General features: G+C 42.7%; 1 protein-coding gene across 1 annotated transcript in view; it reads right to left on the reverse strand.

Moving 5' to 3' along the window:
- LOC121607389 (receptor-type tyrosine-protein phosphatase beta-like) overlaps nucleotides 1–7,290 on the reverse strand; it is a 34,625-nt gene extending 27,335 nt beyond the window's left edge. The window contains exons 1-3 of the mRNA XM_041938138.1: nucleotides 7,143–7,290; nucleotides 4,278–4,679; nucleotides 495–2,065 (exon numbers count right to left, since the gene is read on the reverse strand). Coding sequence (XP_041794072.1) covers nucleotides 495–2,065; nucleotides 4,278–4,679; nucleotides 7,143–7,194 — 2,025 coding nt within the window. The 5' untranslated portion in view covers nucleotides 7,195–7,290. The remainder of the gene's footprint in view (nucleotides 1–494; nucleotides 2,066–4,277; nucleotides 4,680–7,142) is intronic.
- Nucleotides 7,291–15,330: the final 8,040 nt, after the last annotated feature.

A 15,330-nucleotide genomic window follows, 5' to 3' on the forward strand; every position in this document is an offset into this window, starting at 1 on the left:
ATTATTTGCCGAAGCCATGAAATCTGTCAGCATGAAGACTGGACAGAGTTTAGAACCACCACGGCTGAGCAGAGGCTGGCCTGTCAATCAAGCAAACATACCCCAAAACAAACTTCTCTTCAAGCCTTAATGAAACAACTAAACTCCAAATCCATCATCAAGACACACGATGAAACCAGACTGAGAGTCTGCAGACATGCTAGCAGCCCTGTGAGGCTGTACTAAGACACAGTGGTACTTGAGCTAAATGCTAACATTAGCATTAGCAATGCTAGCATGCTGATGTTTAGCAGGTATGATGTTCACCATCTTAGCTTAGCATGTTAGCATGCTAGCACTATTCATCAGTAAATACAAAGTCCAGCTGAGGTTCATGGCAATGTCATTCACTCTGCAGGTATTTATGGTGTCTGCGTTCCAATAAGATTAAACATTAAGTAATGAAAGAACAGCAGCAAACAGAGATGCAAACGTAAAGCAACAGGAGTACTCACAGGTGTAGTGGTGGTTAATTCTGCAGTTGTGGTTTTTAATGGAGCTGTCGAGGGAGGAGCTGTGGTTGTTCTGGTTGTAGCTTCAGGTGTTGTGGTGGTGATTGGAGTGGTGGTGGTTAAGATGACTGTGGTGGTTACAGTTTCTGTGGTTGTAGGTGTTGTAGTTGGTTTGGGTGTGGTTATAGGAGTGGTCGTGGGTTTGGGTGTGGTTACAGGGGTGGTCATGGGTTTGGGTGTGGCTACAGGAGTGGCCATGGATGTGGGTGTGGCTGCAGGAGTGGTCATGGCTTTGGGTGTGGCTACAGGAGTGACCATGGATGTGGGTGTGGCTGCAGGAGTGGTCATGGGTTTGGGTGTGGCTACAGGAATGGTCGTGGGTTTGTGTGTGGTTACAGGGGTGGTCCTGGGTTTGGGTGTGATTGTAGGTGTAGGACTTGTGGGTGGGACTGTTGGAGTTGAGGTGGTGATCCCTCCTGTGGGCATCACCCCGTCTTTTGGAGACGTCTGCGGAGCACCTTCCATCATGGTGCTGGCTGATAGTTTTGGATGAACTGTAGAGACCGTCAGCAGTGATGAGGTAACTGTGGGTGAAGTTTGGGAATTCGTAGAAACTTGATGGATTGATGGTCGATCTGTCTCCAGAATTGATGTGGACATACCTGCTGTTGAAGGTACATGAGCAGTCATAGCAGGAGTAGTTGTGGTGGATGTAGGTGAAAGGTAGGTCTCATTGTGTGTTATTGTCTTGTTAGTAGTTGAATGTGTTGTATAAGTTGTATGTAGGTTTGATTCTGTATCAGAAACAACAGATAAACCATCAGAGGTGACCTCAGAGGTAAGTTCAGATGTGACCTCAGATGTGACCTCAGAGGTAAGTTCAGATGTGACCTCAGAGGTAAGTTCAGATGTGACCTCAGAGGTAAGTTCAGAGGTGACCTCAGATGTGACCTCAGAGGTAAGTTCAGAGGTGCCCTCAGATGTGACCTCAGAGGTAAGTTCAGAGGTGACCTCAGAGGTGACTGAAGGATCTGTTGTGTCGCTCTTGTTCGGCTCTGAGGAAACTGTGGAGGAAACCAGAGTCACAGCTGCAGTTTCAGTCAACTCGGGTTCATTTCCAATCAAGAAGGATGACGCGGTGGAAATGTCTTGTTGTTCTGTTGTTGTCTTGGCTTCAGTCCTGAGCTGAGGGAAATTTCTAGCTGATGAACTCTCAGAAACATCTGTGAATCGGTCAGTCGTGAACACAGCTGGACTCGAGGAGATAATATGGCTGCCATTTAAAGCTGACAGCTCTGCGACTGATGTTGAAACATCAGGATCGACATGTGTTGGTACTGACCTCCTGGTTCGAGGTTTGGTGATGTCGTTCACGTACGCTGAAGTTCCATTAGTTATTGAACTGTGGACCTCTGAGGTGGTGATCTGTCTGGTGGTTCGTTGGGTGTTTACTGTATTTGATAACTGTTCATCAGTGACAGTCATGGCAGGACTTCTGATGGTGTAGACGGTGCTGGAGAGTCCCAGGGGTTTATGTGTGGATGAATAAGAGAAGGTGGAGAGAGGAGTTGTGTCTGAAAAATAAGGGGACAAGTACTGTGGTGACATGATAGTGGAAAAATTAAAAACATACAGAAGGTATACAAAAATATTTAAAGAGCAACTAAACACCAGTTTTAGCTTGTCCAGGGCGTTGTTTCAGAGGTTTTCATAAGGTTTTCAAGGTAGAACACAACGTCTAGATATAGCATCTGACAGCCACCTCTTCATAGAACCGAAGTTATTATGAAAGAAGAAGTACCTCATACTGAACAGTATTAACAACAACATCCACTTGTCACCTTATTGGCTGTATTTATATCAAGGCCAGTTTTAGGACACGTCTCAGGGTACACCGCATCTCATTCACAGATGGTATTTATGGTCTAGATGACATAGTTACTGGATTTTCTGTGTTTTTTCTATTGGATGATTGTGATTAAATGTAGTTCAGGCATGTCCACATCGGGTTGAAATGTAAATACTTTATTGATCCTCTGACTTTTCATCAAGCACCATCCTCAGGTCAACATGTTAATGTGTCCATCACTTTGGTTTATGTCCATTTATCTGCAGAACTAATGGCTTTCCCATCAGCCTCACCTGTACCTTGTGTTTACAGAGAATTAGCTAATGTTAGAATGCTAACCAGCTAAACTAAGATGGTGAACACGGTAAACATTAAAGCTATTAAACATTAGTAATCAAGCATTGTCATTGTGAGCATGCTAGCATGCTACATACCACTGTGTCTCAGCACATCCTCACAGAGCTGCTAACATGGCTGCAGACTCTCAGTCTGGTTGCACTGTGTGTCTTGGTCTCATGTTAGCATTGTCATTGTGAGCATGTTAGCCAGATTTTGCTTTTCACCAAATTGAGTCATTTAGGTTTTAAAAGATGAGTTGTTTGGTCCAATGTGTCACCAGTTTCCACGTTTCGAACGTGCGGACATCAGCTGAGCTCGGTGCTGAGCGTCATGCAGAAACAGGAGGGATTTCTCTGAGATGTTGGCTGAGACTCTGACAGGAAGAACACTGCTGACGTTTTTCCTGCCTGACTGAGTGAACTAACAGACACCAGCAACAATGTGAGGGAAGTCAGTATCAGGAGAGTCATCCTCTGTCTCTGGCTGTGCTGTCACTTATGTACACCACTTCTCATTAACACACTTCCTGTTGCGAGAGGCTCATATGTAGCAGGTATGTCTACAATAAAACTCCATTGGAAATAACCCAATTACTCCTTGGAGTCCTGATGGATGAAACTCTAAGCTGGAAGAGTCATATTACTTTTGTTTGCAATAAAAAGTCCAACTCCATCGTCATCATCAGCAAGTTTCAAGGTCTGGTTCATCAGTGTTTGTTAACTCTTTATTGTAGCTTAATTTATCCATACCTCATATATACTTTTCCCACCCAACTTTGAAAGCTCCGAGTTTCACAAAAATGTTCAGCAACAGAATTTGTTCTGCTGCTAAACAACAGAATAAATATGCATTTTTGTTCCGTCCTCTCTGCCTGATTTTGTCGACTTGCTCAGATTTAGCTGATTTGGACATTTTTCCTTGATATTTGTGCTTCTGCCATGGGTGAGTAAATTGTGTTTATTGTTGTTGTATGATCAGGAGTCTGCACAGGATGTTTTATTTTGAAAATGTACCGGATTCTCTACACTGTTGCTGTGTCTGACTTCCTGCCTGGCTTGATCTCAGCGGATGCTACACACCCGGTGGAATTTAGGGGTTAGCGTGTTAGCATGCTAACAGTTGCTAATTACAGCTGAGGCTGATGGGAATATCATTAGCATAGTTGCACTGCTTTCAGTGGAAATAAGCTAAATAGCTAAAGCCTGCTCAAAAAGTTATATAATTAATTTATATAATATATATAATTTGTATATCTGTGACATCATAATGTATCTATTCAGATGTAAACGAGAGAGAACCGAAGAAAACTAGAACCTTCATGTTCTGACAGTCCTAACAACACAAAGCACTAAAAATCCAGGAACTCAGCAGTTTGTCATGTGTCTCACGTCATATGTTCACATAAGGACTCTGGCTTTTGTTAACTGATCTCATATCGTTGGTTTTCAGTATTTGTGTTTTATGTTTTTAGACAGCAGTTATTTTTCTGTACTTCACTTTGTTAAAATCAGGACAGTTTCTGTTTCTAGCTGCTGCAGAGGAGCTCAGAATCTAAAGAATCAACTCCAGGAACCACCAATCATCCCGCTTCCTCTCACCTGTTTCAGGACATAATGACGTCATCAGCTGATGTCCTCCTGAGTCCACATCATACTTCCTCCACTCTGAGGTCTGCGTGATTCCTCCAATTACCACCCGTGATCCCAGTTTCTTCAGGTACATGCGTGTCTCAGCCAATCCAAACGCTCCCTTTGCATTGTCGCAGCTCCACGACGGCGCTCTGCTGCAAGCGCTGATTTTGGCGAGGCGGGTGTGGAGCGGCAGGTGGGGGCTGGGATCCGCCCAGAGACACCTGGAGGACTGAGCGTGGGCCAACCTGCCTCCGCCCAGCCACTCCCACTGCTGGGCGGGGTTAGTGACATCACAGCGTCCCAGGACGACGACCTGACCTTGGGTTACCAGACACAACCTCTTCGGGGTCAACATGACGAGGAAACCGGCTGAGGAGACACGAGTTCAGCACAAAGGTGTCACAGAGGGTCAGTTCTACTGCCTGTCCAACTCCAGGTGAGATGAAATGAGATGATATCAGATAACATCAGACAAGATGAGATGAGACAAAATGATGTGAGATCAGATCAGGTGAGATAAGACAAGATGAGATGAGATGAGATGAGATATTAAACCTCAGAGGGGAAATTCATGACACAGTGTGGATTTTCTTTAAAGGTTTAGTGCTCTGAGGAGCACAAACTGGACGAGTTCAGCTCATTGTGTTGTGGTGCTCAGAAGCCTCAGAGGGAACGCGTGTTAACAGAGTTTTATTTCTCCTTCAAGTTAGAAAAAACCATCCAGGTGTCTTCAGTAGGTTTCTGACATGACGATAAAGAGACGATATGTGAGTCAGATTGTCTCACAGTGTCCTACAGAGTTCGTCCCTTTGTTTTATTACTGAGTGAAATAATCCACAGACCAACACGTCAGTCTTCATGTGATGAGACTTATCACATGAGCTCATATCAGGCAGATATAAACTAAATAAAGGTTTCTGACCAGTATGAGCCGTGGGTTGGTGTATTCCTTCTTCACCAGCATGTCAGAGGTTCATTCATTGTGTGGTTTCACTTTCAACGTGGTTGAACTGTTCCTAAAGGACAAGTTCACAGTTTTATCTGTCAGCTGTCCACACGGTCATCGCTCCATTTATTCACGCTGGACATCAGCAGATCTCTAACAGAGTGATGAGGACGAGTCCTCACTGTGTGTGAAGATGTGTTATAAAGTTTGAAGATAAACACATCACACGTCTTCCACAGTTTCGTACCCAATCCCCTCGAACAGAAGATTCTCGGTTCAGGAGAATCGCTGTGAGGATGTTTGACGACTCTGAGGTCACAGGGAGAACCCGCTAGAACGAGTGTGTGTTTGACGAACATGTTTCTGTATCTGATCACAGACAGCAGCACGTCGTCTCGTTCTGAAGGAGCTGCAGCAGGTTTCATCCTGCGACGTGACCAACAACGAACCTGACGATCATCGTGTCAGCGACGCGTCGCCTTCAGTCTGTCGCTGTTTCACACTTTAACTCCACAGCTGCTGCACAGCTGAGGACACTTACTCCTCTACCTCACAGTCATTTCATCAGCAGATGAAGATTTTTCACGTGTTTTATGCTTCAAATCTTATTTTCTATGCATCCCTTTTTAGATTTTTATCTTCTGTTTATTCTTGTCTTGTTGATTTTATTCCTCCATCTTTGTTTTTATTGTCTCTAAGCTTGTCTCTTTCCTCTTCCTCCTCTCCCTTTTCTTCCTCCTCTTCTGATGTACATTTGATTTACATGTGCTTTACTTTGTACATTAGGCTGCAGGTTGGAGAACTTTGTGTTTAAAACTGTACTGAGTATCTGTTAAATACATGCAGAGCACTTCACACTGAACTGAAATGATTCATCATTTCTTTTAATCATGTATTTACTAAAAATGACTTTGGGGAATGAAAAGGTTTTTAAAGAAGTGATAATTAAATAAAAATCTGAATATATTTGTCTTATTTTTAACAAACCAGATTTGGCCTGAGAAGGAAGTCGCAGGTGTCAAATGTAGTTTGATTTCTTTTCACGGCTCAGAAGTTGTGAAACTTTGTTCTTACTTAGTATGTGCGTGAGTACAGCGGTGGAATGTAACTACATTTACTCAAGTACTGTACTCTAATACAAACTTCTACTCCACTACACCTCTGAGGCAAATATTGTACTTTTACTCCACTACATTTGTCTGACAGCTTTAGTCACCAGTTACTATTCAGATTACAGTTTTGCCTGCTTGTACAGAAAAGCTCGTATCTCCAGATGTGTTGCTGTTGTGTTCGTGATAAACTGAAGGATGAAGTTTTCATGTCTTGAGAAAATTCTCGTCCTTCTTCAGCTAAATAAACTGTTTAAAAAGCCTCTTGGATGAGCTGAAAATGCATTGTCACAAAGCTGAAAACAGGCTGTTTTTCTGAGATACGAGGTTCTCACAGGACAGCGAGGCTACAAACACATGATGATCTTATAGAATATGATGCATCGCTGTAGATTAAACCAGCCAACAGTATATAAAGTAGTTCAAATGAGCTCAACCTGAAACATCTACAGCAGTAAAATGCAGCATTAATGCAGCAGGAATATTAATCCACAAACATCAGAGATGATGAGAAACACTGACAGGAACAGTTTACTGATACACCAACTCTTTGACATTTTTCAAGTAAGCTTTTGAATGCAGGACATTTAAACATAAATGTGTTTAACTCCTGTTTCCTGCACCTCTTCACATTTCCTTTATGCTGACATCTAAATCGTATGACAGATTATTTGACAGAACTTGAATGAAAAAACGTTTTGAAATAAGTTTTGTAGTTTGTTCAGGATATGTTGGAGTCTCTGACCAGCATGAATGGAGTCTGATGGCAGTACTTACACACACAGCTGAAGCTCGCGGGTATAAAGAAAAGCAGAATCAGGGCGTCCATGCTGCTCGGCTGCAGTTTTCGTACGTCCTCCAGCTTCAGATGAGCAGAATGGAGGAGCTGAAGGGAAGTGAGTCTTTGTGGGGAGGAAAAAAGTCAGCGAGCAGCGTTTCCTTCTATTCAATTGTTGTGGAGGTTTCAGAACGAAGGAGTCCTCGTCTGTCGGAAATACCAGAGTACATCCCACATGTTCGGTTGTTCTAATAAACCTGAAGAAGGAAGCATCCAGCAGGAGCAGGAGGTGTGAACAGTCTGATACTCCATGTGGAGACGATCACAACTTTAATAATATGAATAATAATACAATGAGAGACGAAGACAAAGATCTCATGTTGTTTTAATTGAGTTTCAAATTTCATATGAGATATAAAAACTGTTCAACATCAGTTTATTCACCTGTTTGTTTGACACAAAACCACAAAATAATGACGTGTAAAGAAGCGATTTACATGCAGGAACTCAGCAGTGAGTAAAAACATGGCTGACCACCTGCTCGCTCTCCTTTTATTATCAATGTTTTCACAACGACAGATTCGTTAGAGAAAGAAAGAAAGTTTCTGGAAGAAAAGTGTGAAAGTGAAACAGTTTATCAGTGTAACGTGAACACGTTTCTTTTGTTTGAACTGCACTCACACGTTTCTTTTTCACTTTTTTATTTTCATGTGAAAATGAATTAAATCAGGATGAATTCATTCCATTCTGTCAAACTCTGTACTGTTTGATATTGGAAGTTCAGTCCACGAACGGACCAGTGGAAACCACGTATCTCCAGATTTGGTAATTTTGAAGCTTTCAGCTAAACTGTGTTTCTACAGGTAAATAAACCATGTTAATTAATTAGAGAACCCTGTGAGTTATCTGAAGAATACACGAGCTGAAAACAGGTTGTATCTTCTTCTCTCATGAGACTCTGACAGGTTTGTAGATACGTGTCAGTATAAAATCAGAGTTTCTGATCAGTCTCACAGTTACTGTGCAGATATTTTATCAAGTCTGAAAAACTGAAACGTGGCTGCAGCTACAAGTTCAGAAACAGCAGTGAAACACAGTTTATGGTCTGTTGAATACTGACAGATACATATTTACCGTCAGTCGTGTATCCTCATGTCAGGACCTCCACCCGCGGCCCTCCACTGACGCCCTGACAGACCTCTGACCGTCGCTCTGCTGCTGCTTCTCGTGTTCATTCAGATAAATAACCCTCCGTCACTCTTTCATGGCACAACTTTGAACATCAGTTGAAAGGACAAAGTCTATTTTTGCTGTGTTTCCATGTAAATGTCAACTGTTGTGAACTTAAACGAGTGAATTTGAAGAGTGTGAAACTTTGTGCTGAGATGGAGCTTCACTCACTTTCTCTGTTGGTGACTCTCTGGCACCACCCTGAGCCGACTTTATCAGCTCCAGTAATTGACTGAACATTCATCGTCTACAGAAACAAATGATTTTTCTGATATTCATGACTCTCTCTCTCGAGAGACTCGCAGCAAAATGTTGGATTAAACTGAATGTTCGGTTTTAACGCTGCAGCCTAAAAGCTGCAGGCTGAACGCCGCAGGCAGACTGAACGCTGCAGGCTGAACGCTGCAGACTGACTGAACGCTGCAGACTGAACGCCACAGACTGAACGCCGCAGACCGAGCACCACAGACCGAACGCCACAGACTGACTGAACGCTGCAGGTTGAAAGCTGCAGGTTGAAAGCTGCAGGTTGAAAGCTGCAGGCTTCAGGGAGAAACTGTTCATCAGGAATGACAAAGATGGATTCTCTCTTGAAACTGTTCTCTGTCGCAGCGTCTGATGAGCTGCTGTTTGCTGCCTGTGATGAAGCTTCTGCTGGCGTGTTGTTTGTTAACTCTGCGCTCTTCAAATTCACTCCCTCTCCTTCTTCCTGCTCTTATCTTCAGCAGTAACGCTCTATTCATGGGACAGGGTGTTAAATCAACCCCCCGCTTCCACCGCCTCCACTGACATCCTGTCCTGGTCAGGAGGAAGAGGAGGAAGAGGAGGGCGGAACATCTCCTCCACCCTCTACATCCTGACTGCAGCCTTCACACAGAACCAACACACGACAGGACCGACCTTCACTCAGCTCTCAGTTCCAGACGCTGTGAATTCATTTGATTTGTCTCCAGTTTCTCTAAAGCAGACGAGTTCAGTCAGTGTATTAATTAGTGTTGCTGTAGCCGTGATGCCGCCTGATGACTAATTAATACACTAGTTTATTTCATCTATGGTGAGATGTGGTTTAATGTACCAGGATCTGTTAACTTCATCACCAGCTGATGGCCGACAGACAGAAACAAGCCTCAAAGTAATCACACTGAGGAAGATTTAAGTCTAATAAAATCTTTCAAAATAAAACACAACTCTGCTCTATTTACTGCCACTGAATGCACCTTTAAAACAGTTTGATTCCAACAAAATAAATATCTGTCGGTCTGTCCCTCTGTCGGTCTGTCCCTCTGTCTGTCTGTCTGTCTGTCGGTCTCTCTGTCTGTCTGTCTGTCTGTCTGTCTCTCTGTCCATCTCTTTGTCTGTATGTCCATCTCTCTGTCTCTCTGTCTGTTTGTCTGTTTGTCTGTCTGTGTCTCTGCCCCGTTTGTCTCTCTGTGTCTCTGTCTGTCTGACTGTCTGTCTTTCTGTCTGTCTGTCTGTCCCTCTGTCTGTCTGTCTGTCCGTCTCTCTGTCTGTCTCTCTGTCAGTCCCTCTGTCTGTCTTTCTCTCTATCTGTGTCTCTGTCTCTCTGTCTTTCTGTCTGTCTGTCTGTCCCTCTGTCTGTCTGTCTCTCTGTCTGTCTCTCTGTCTGTCTGTCTGTCTGTCTGTCTGTCCGTCTCTCTGTCTGTCTTTGTCTGTTTTTCTGGTGGACTCTTGTTTCTGATGAGAGGTCAGAGGTCATGTCGATATTTTTCCTCAACAGGAACTTCAACTTGAACTTTCAGATTAAAAGCCGGCTGTTCTGCTGGTGCTGCTGTCCAGACTCTGCTGTAAAATACACCCAAATAGGCGAGCTCTTCTTCCTCGTTTTCACTGGTAACGTGTTGATGGTGCTGTGAACAAATCACTAAATTCAAGTGAAGATGACTCTTCAGGTCTATAACTATGAAGTTCTCACCAAAGCCGGCAGCTCTTCCTCAGGCAGCGTCTCGTCTTCTCGGAGTGGCTGGTGGTCCTTCGCCTCTTAACCATCCTGAATATGAGTTTAATAAACCGGTTCTGCTACGTGTCTCCCTGCTGTACTTGAGCTGAATGACGTCCCACGGGACCACAAACTGCAGACAGAGTCAGAAGGGCGGGGGTCAGTCTGAGCTGATCTGGAGCAGACCAGCACAGCCCCTTCCTCCTCGACATCCTCATCATTGACGGCGCTCTTGTGTAACTTTACTTTGAAACAACAGCCTTATTTAAAGGTGCAGCCTGCAGAGGTTATTAATTCTGAAGGGACCATAAATACACAGAGCACATCAGCCGGCGGTTTGTCAGCTTCATGGTCCCTTTGAGGTGTGAACAAACTGTGGGTTCTACTAAAGAAGAAGAAAACCTGCGAGATCTGCGGTTTTCCACACGAGCTGCGACACTCGTTCAGGAGAGACGACGACGGATGAGATGTGCTGAAGCAGCTCATGAACCGCAAATCTGCATCAGTCTGAAGAAATACAAAGAGACGCGGTACAAGTGAGGAAATGTGTTGTTTTAGTATTTGGGTGAACTGACCCTTTAAAACACCATATTGTAGAGAAGGTGGAGGATCTCAGGTCCCAGATTACAGTCCCTCCAACCATCACAGCCTCAGTGTTAGAGGACAGTCTCTCATATGAACTCACCTTCCTGTATCTCAGGTATCATCCCCACTGTTCGCCCTGTTACTCCACAGATCTTTAACAGCTCTGACCCCGGCACAGTTTCAGTCATGCCATCGTTCACCCACTGCTAAAAGACCATCACCTGGACCCCCTGTCTTCAAGTAAATACAGATCTCCAAACTATCTTCACTATCAGAGGTTCTGGAGAATGTCATTTCAACCCAGCTGACATATTTCATTAATAACAGCAGTGTTTTTAACAGTTTCCGGTCTGGTTTTAGAGTTTCACAGTACTGACACAGCACTTGTTAAGGTTACTGATGACCTGGCCACTGCTCACTCCAGTTTTTCAGGTTTAAATGCTGTCTATGACACAGTAGATCACCTCTTACATCAGGCTTGGCTCTGACTTTATTTCCCACAAACCTCTCCAACAGAGTGTTTCAGTCACTCTTCTTCCTCGACAGCTCAGATGAATGGTGGTATCCCTCAAGGCTCACTTCTTGGCCCCCTTCTGTTTTCATAGATGCTACCTCTTGGCCAGTTTATTCAAAATCTTGATGTGTTTTTACCATTTTTGTACAGATGACACTCAGTTATATATGCCATTAAAACAGATCATAGCAGCCTAGCTAATCTCACATCCTACTTCTCTGTTATCGAGTCCCAAAATGTCCTTAAATTTAACAATGATGAATATGAAGTAATTCTGTTCGGTTCCCAAAATTCCACCAGTTCCTTTGGTGCTAATCGTGGTGATCTCTCATGTAATACAACGCAGGCCAATAGGAATCTAGGGGTAATATTTGATGTTAAGCTCTATGTGATGATCAAGTCAAAAGTGTTCAGTCATGTTTCTTTCATCTTAGGTTCATTTCTACACTTAATCTCCAGATCATCAAGAGCTGATCTACAAACAGCTGTTCATGCTTTTATCTATAATCTGAGGTCAGTTTTACTGTTTGTGGTGTCTGAGTCTCATTTAAACTCATTGAACAAAACAGGAGATAAACCCAGAAGTTGGCCTGTTTGCTTTGTTCCCCACCTCCACATAAAGACAGTTCAGAACATCCATCTTTCCTCACAGAGGTCAGAGGTCAGGGTCTGGGTGTGTGTTCAAGGTCCTGCTCACTGATTGGCTGAGGACGTGTATAATTGCAGAGGAAGGTGAGGTTTCCTGAACAGAAACTCCACCTGAAAGATGAGGAGGAAGAGCTTTATGACTCTCTGTGTGTGTGTGTGTGTGTGTGTGTGTGTGTGTGTGTGTGTGTGTTTGTGTGTGTGTGTGTGTGTGTGTGTGTGTGTGTGTGTGTGTGTGTGTGTGCGCACACTACAGCTTTTGGTTTATTTCTGTTTGGTTAATGTTTCCGTTCAGAGGGCCCTGATGATAAATGTGAAATGTTTTCATGAATTCACGTCGGTGCAGTTTTCCCCTCACAGATTCTCTCTCGGGTCAGACTGTTGAAACACTTTCAGTGATTTTCTCTGACGGTTTGTGTGTTTCAGTCTTTCTGAGCTCGTTATCCTCTGTGACATCAGTTTATCTAAATGATCCACTTTGTTTCTGTAGTGAAGACATAATTTTCGCTCTCTGAATTTATTTCCTCAGTGGCAGTAAAACACGTTACAGCAGCCAGAAACTCCTGCAGGCTGAACTGAGCTAATCAACTCTGAATTACTGTTGTAGCTGTATGTTACTATAATGTAACATTGTAATGTAACACATCATATTGTATCATATTATACCATGTCTTGTAACAATAATTCAATTTAATTTGATTTAATTTATGTAATTGTAATCACCAGACTACTATAGAAGGCCTTGCAGCAGCCTTTAGACGGAGCTTAGGGCCAAACAACCCACATAAGATGTACAGTCAAATGAATGAATAAACATGGTGAGCACAATGTTTAACATATAAACAGTTTAACAGCTTGATCAGATAGAATGATACGAGCAGATTCCAGGTTCTAATAAAGAGCAGTGATGGTTTAAAGCACCGTCTGTCTCTGCTGGAGATCTGCAGTACAATCACACACCAGCAGAGGGCAGCACATCAGCAGCAGAGCCTGAAGCTTCCTCCACCTCCACCTCCACCCTGACCATCTGTCTGCAGCTGCTTCACTCAGGAAGCTGCTGCTGTGCTGCTCGGTTCCTCTGCAGGTATGAAGCCCCTTCTGGTCTTTTTTCTCACCTGGCTGGAGGTAGCTGACGGAGGTGGAGCGAGCAGCCGCTGTCCAGCTGTGTGCAGGTGTGAAGGTGTCGGGATGCTGCGGCAAGTCGACTGTGTGGACGTCGGTCTGAGATCAGTTCCCTCCAACCTGAGCAGCTTCACCTCCGCCCTGTGAGTACAAACTGAAGCAGCAGCGATGACCCGTTACTGCTCTCACTCGCTTTAATGAGACTTTAATGTAAATGTGATGTGTTAATGGGTTATAGTGCAGAAAGAGCCTGTTAGTGCTGTTTGTTTCAGGAGAAGAAGAAGCTGATAGTTTATGTTTTACTTCCAAATTCACCAAAGGGACAATAAAGTTCAATTATATTCACTAAATTTAAATGACATCTGCAAATGTGTGGAAATGTACAAAATCTGTTTCTATAGAAGACATATTCAGCAGCATGTAAGAAGGGAAATATGTCAGCATATAAACAAGCCGGGGAAGTGAAAGGAAGGTTTTTTTACTAAAACTTTTACGTCAGGTCTTTGGTGGAGGTGGAAGTTTTCTTCATCAGTTGACTGAAGCAGAGCTCCGTCTTTGGAAATATCACATTTTCCTGAAAGTACGACGGCCAACTCGATTCCTTTAATCAGATTCATTGTGTCGTTTTTTTTCTGGAGAAGCATCATCTTCATCAGAGCAGACGAAGAATGAATAAACCAAACATGAATCATATTTATACTCAGTCTGAAGGACGTTTGAGCAGTGACTGACTGAAGGAATCAAGTTGAACTCTAATGGACTCGATCACAATCATTCAAATACACAATAAAGAGCAAATGAGGACGTGATCCAGCAGGATCCCTGATTCTGAACAGTCTGGACTCCAGTAAAACCAGTAAAACCAGAATCAGTCATTTCCAAACAAACTGGGATTCCTGACAGCAGTTTCCTGAAGTGTTCCTGAGTCCAGGTAATAATCTCTTTATCCTGTCACGTGTTCACAAAGTGTTGAACCTCGCTCCATCCTCGCTGTGAACCACTGAGCCTTTCAATCATGACACTATCACCTGTCACCAATCAACCTGTTTACCTGTGGAATGATCCAAACAGGTGTTTTTGGATGTTATGTTCCACATCTTTCCCAGTCTTTAGTTGCTCCTGTCACAACTTGTTTGAAACGTGCTGCTGCATCAGATTCAGAATAAGCAGATATTTACAAAAATCAATGAAGCTGATGAGGTCAGACATTAAATAGTAGAGTCCAGACTTGTTTCCTCTGATCCTGGTCTTGTTTTTAATCAGATGCTTTATTTGTGGACATTCATTAAGATATTTTTGAACATTTTCTTAAGTTACAAAATACATAATTTTAGCTTTTTGGAGAGAAAAAGATAAAAAGCAGGTTTTAGTTGAATCTCTGTGGATTTTAGGATTCTGTTGTTGGAAAGTCACTGACAGACGAGAAGATTCAAAACACTCTGAATCAAGTTTGGATTAAAGATAAAAATTCAAAACTGTTTTTCTGCTCAATTGCAGTTCAAACAGGCGCTTATTAGAATTAGAACAAAACTTTATTTACAGTTATTAGAATTAGAACAAAACTTTATTTACAGTTATTAGAATTAGAACAAAACTTCATTTACAGTTATTAGAATTTAAACAAAACTTTATTGACAGTGACAATGTGACACACCTGGACAGATAGATATAAAGATGAATCTCAAAAGAAGACATAAGGAAAGAGATAAATCAGAAAAGTGAACATCATAAAAGCTAAATAATTAAAAAGCTGAAGTGAAGTTAAAACGAGGATGTCGTATTTGTGAATCTGTGCAACGTATATTTAATGAATCTGCAGTGATGAACAGTGAAGTGAGGTTGGATAAAAGTCCTGAAAATAAACGTGAGGACTGGAAACCAGTAACGTGAGCTGAAAGCAGCAGCTGGATGGAAAACAAAGCACAGTGAAGACGAACATGTTCAGCTGTTTCTGATCAGAGAAATAACGAGCTGTTAGTGAAGCTTATTGGTGAAAAGTCTGAAAATAAAAGAGGAAATATGAAGAATGTGTTTAGATATCTAAAATCTGAAAAGGCTCATGAGACGAGAGGCTAATTTCAGTCTTAAACTCTCTTCAATTGAAGGAATTTCCTTCTAAAATACACAAAATATG

The sequence above is a fragment of the Chelmon rostratus genome, chromosome 6 (genome assembly GCF_017976325.1).
Source record: "Chelmon rostratus isolate fCheRos1 chromosome 6, fCheRos1.pri, whole genome shotgun sequence".
Taxonomy (NCBI): Eukaryota; Metazoa; Chordata; class Actinopteri; order Chaetodontiformes; family Chaetodontidae; genus Chelmon; species Chelmon rostratus.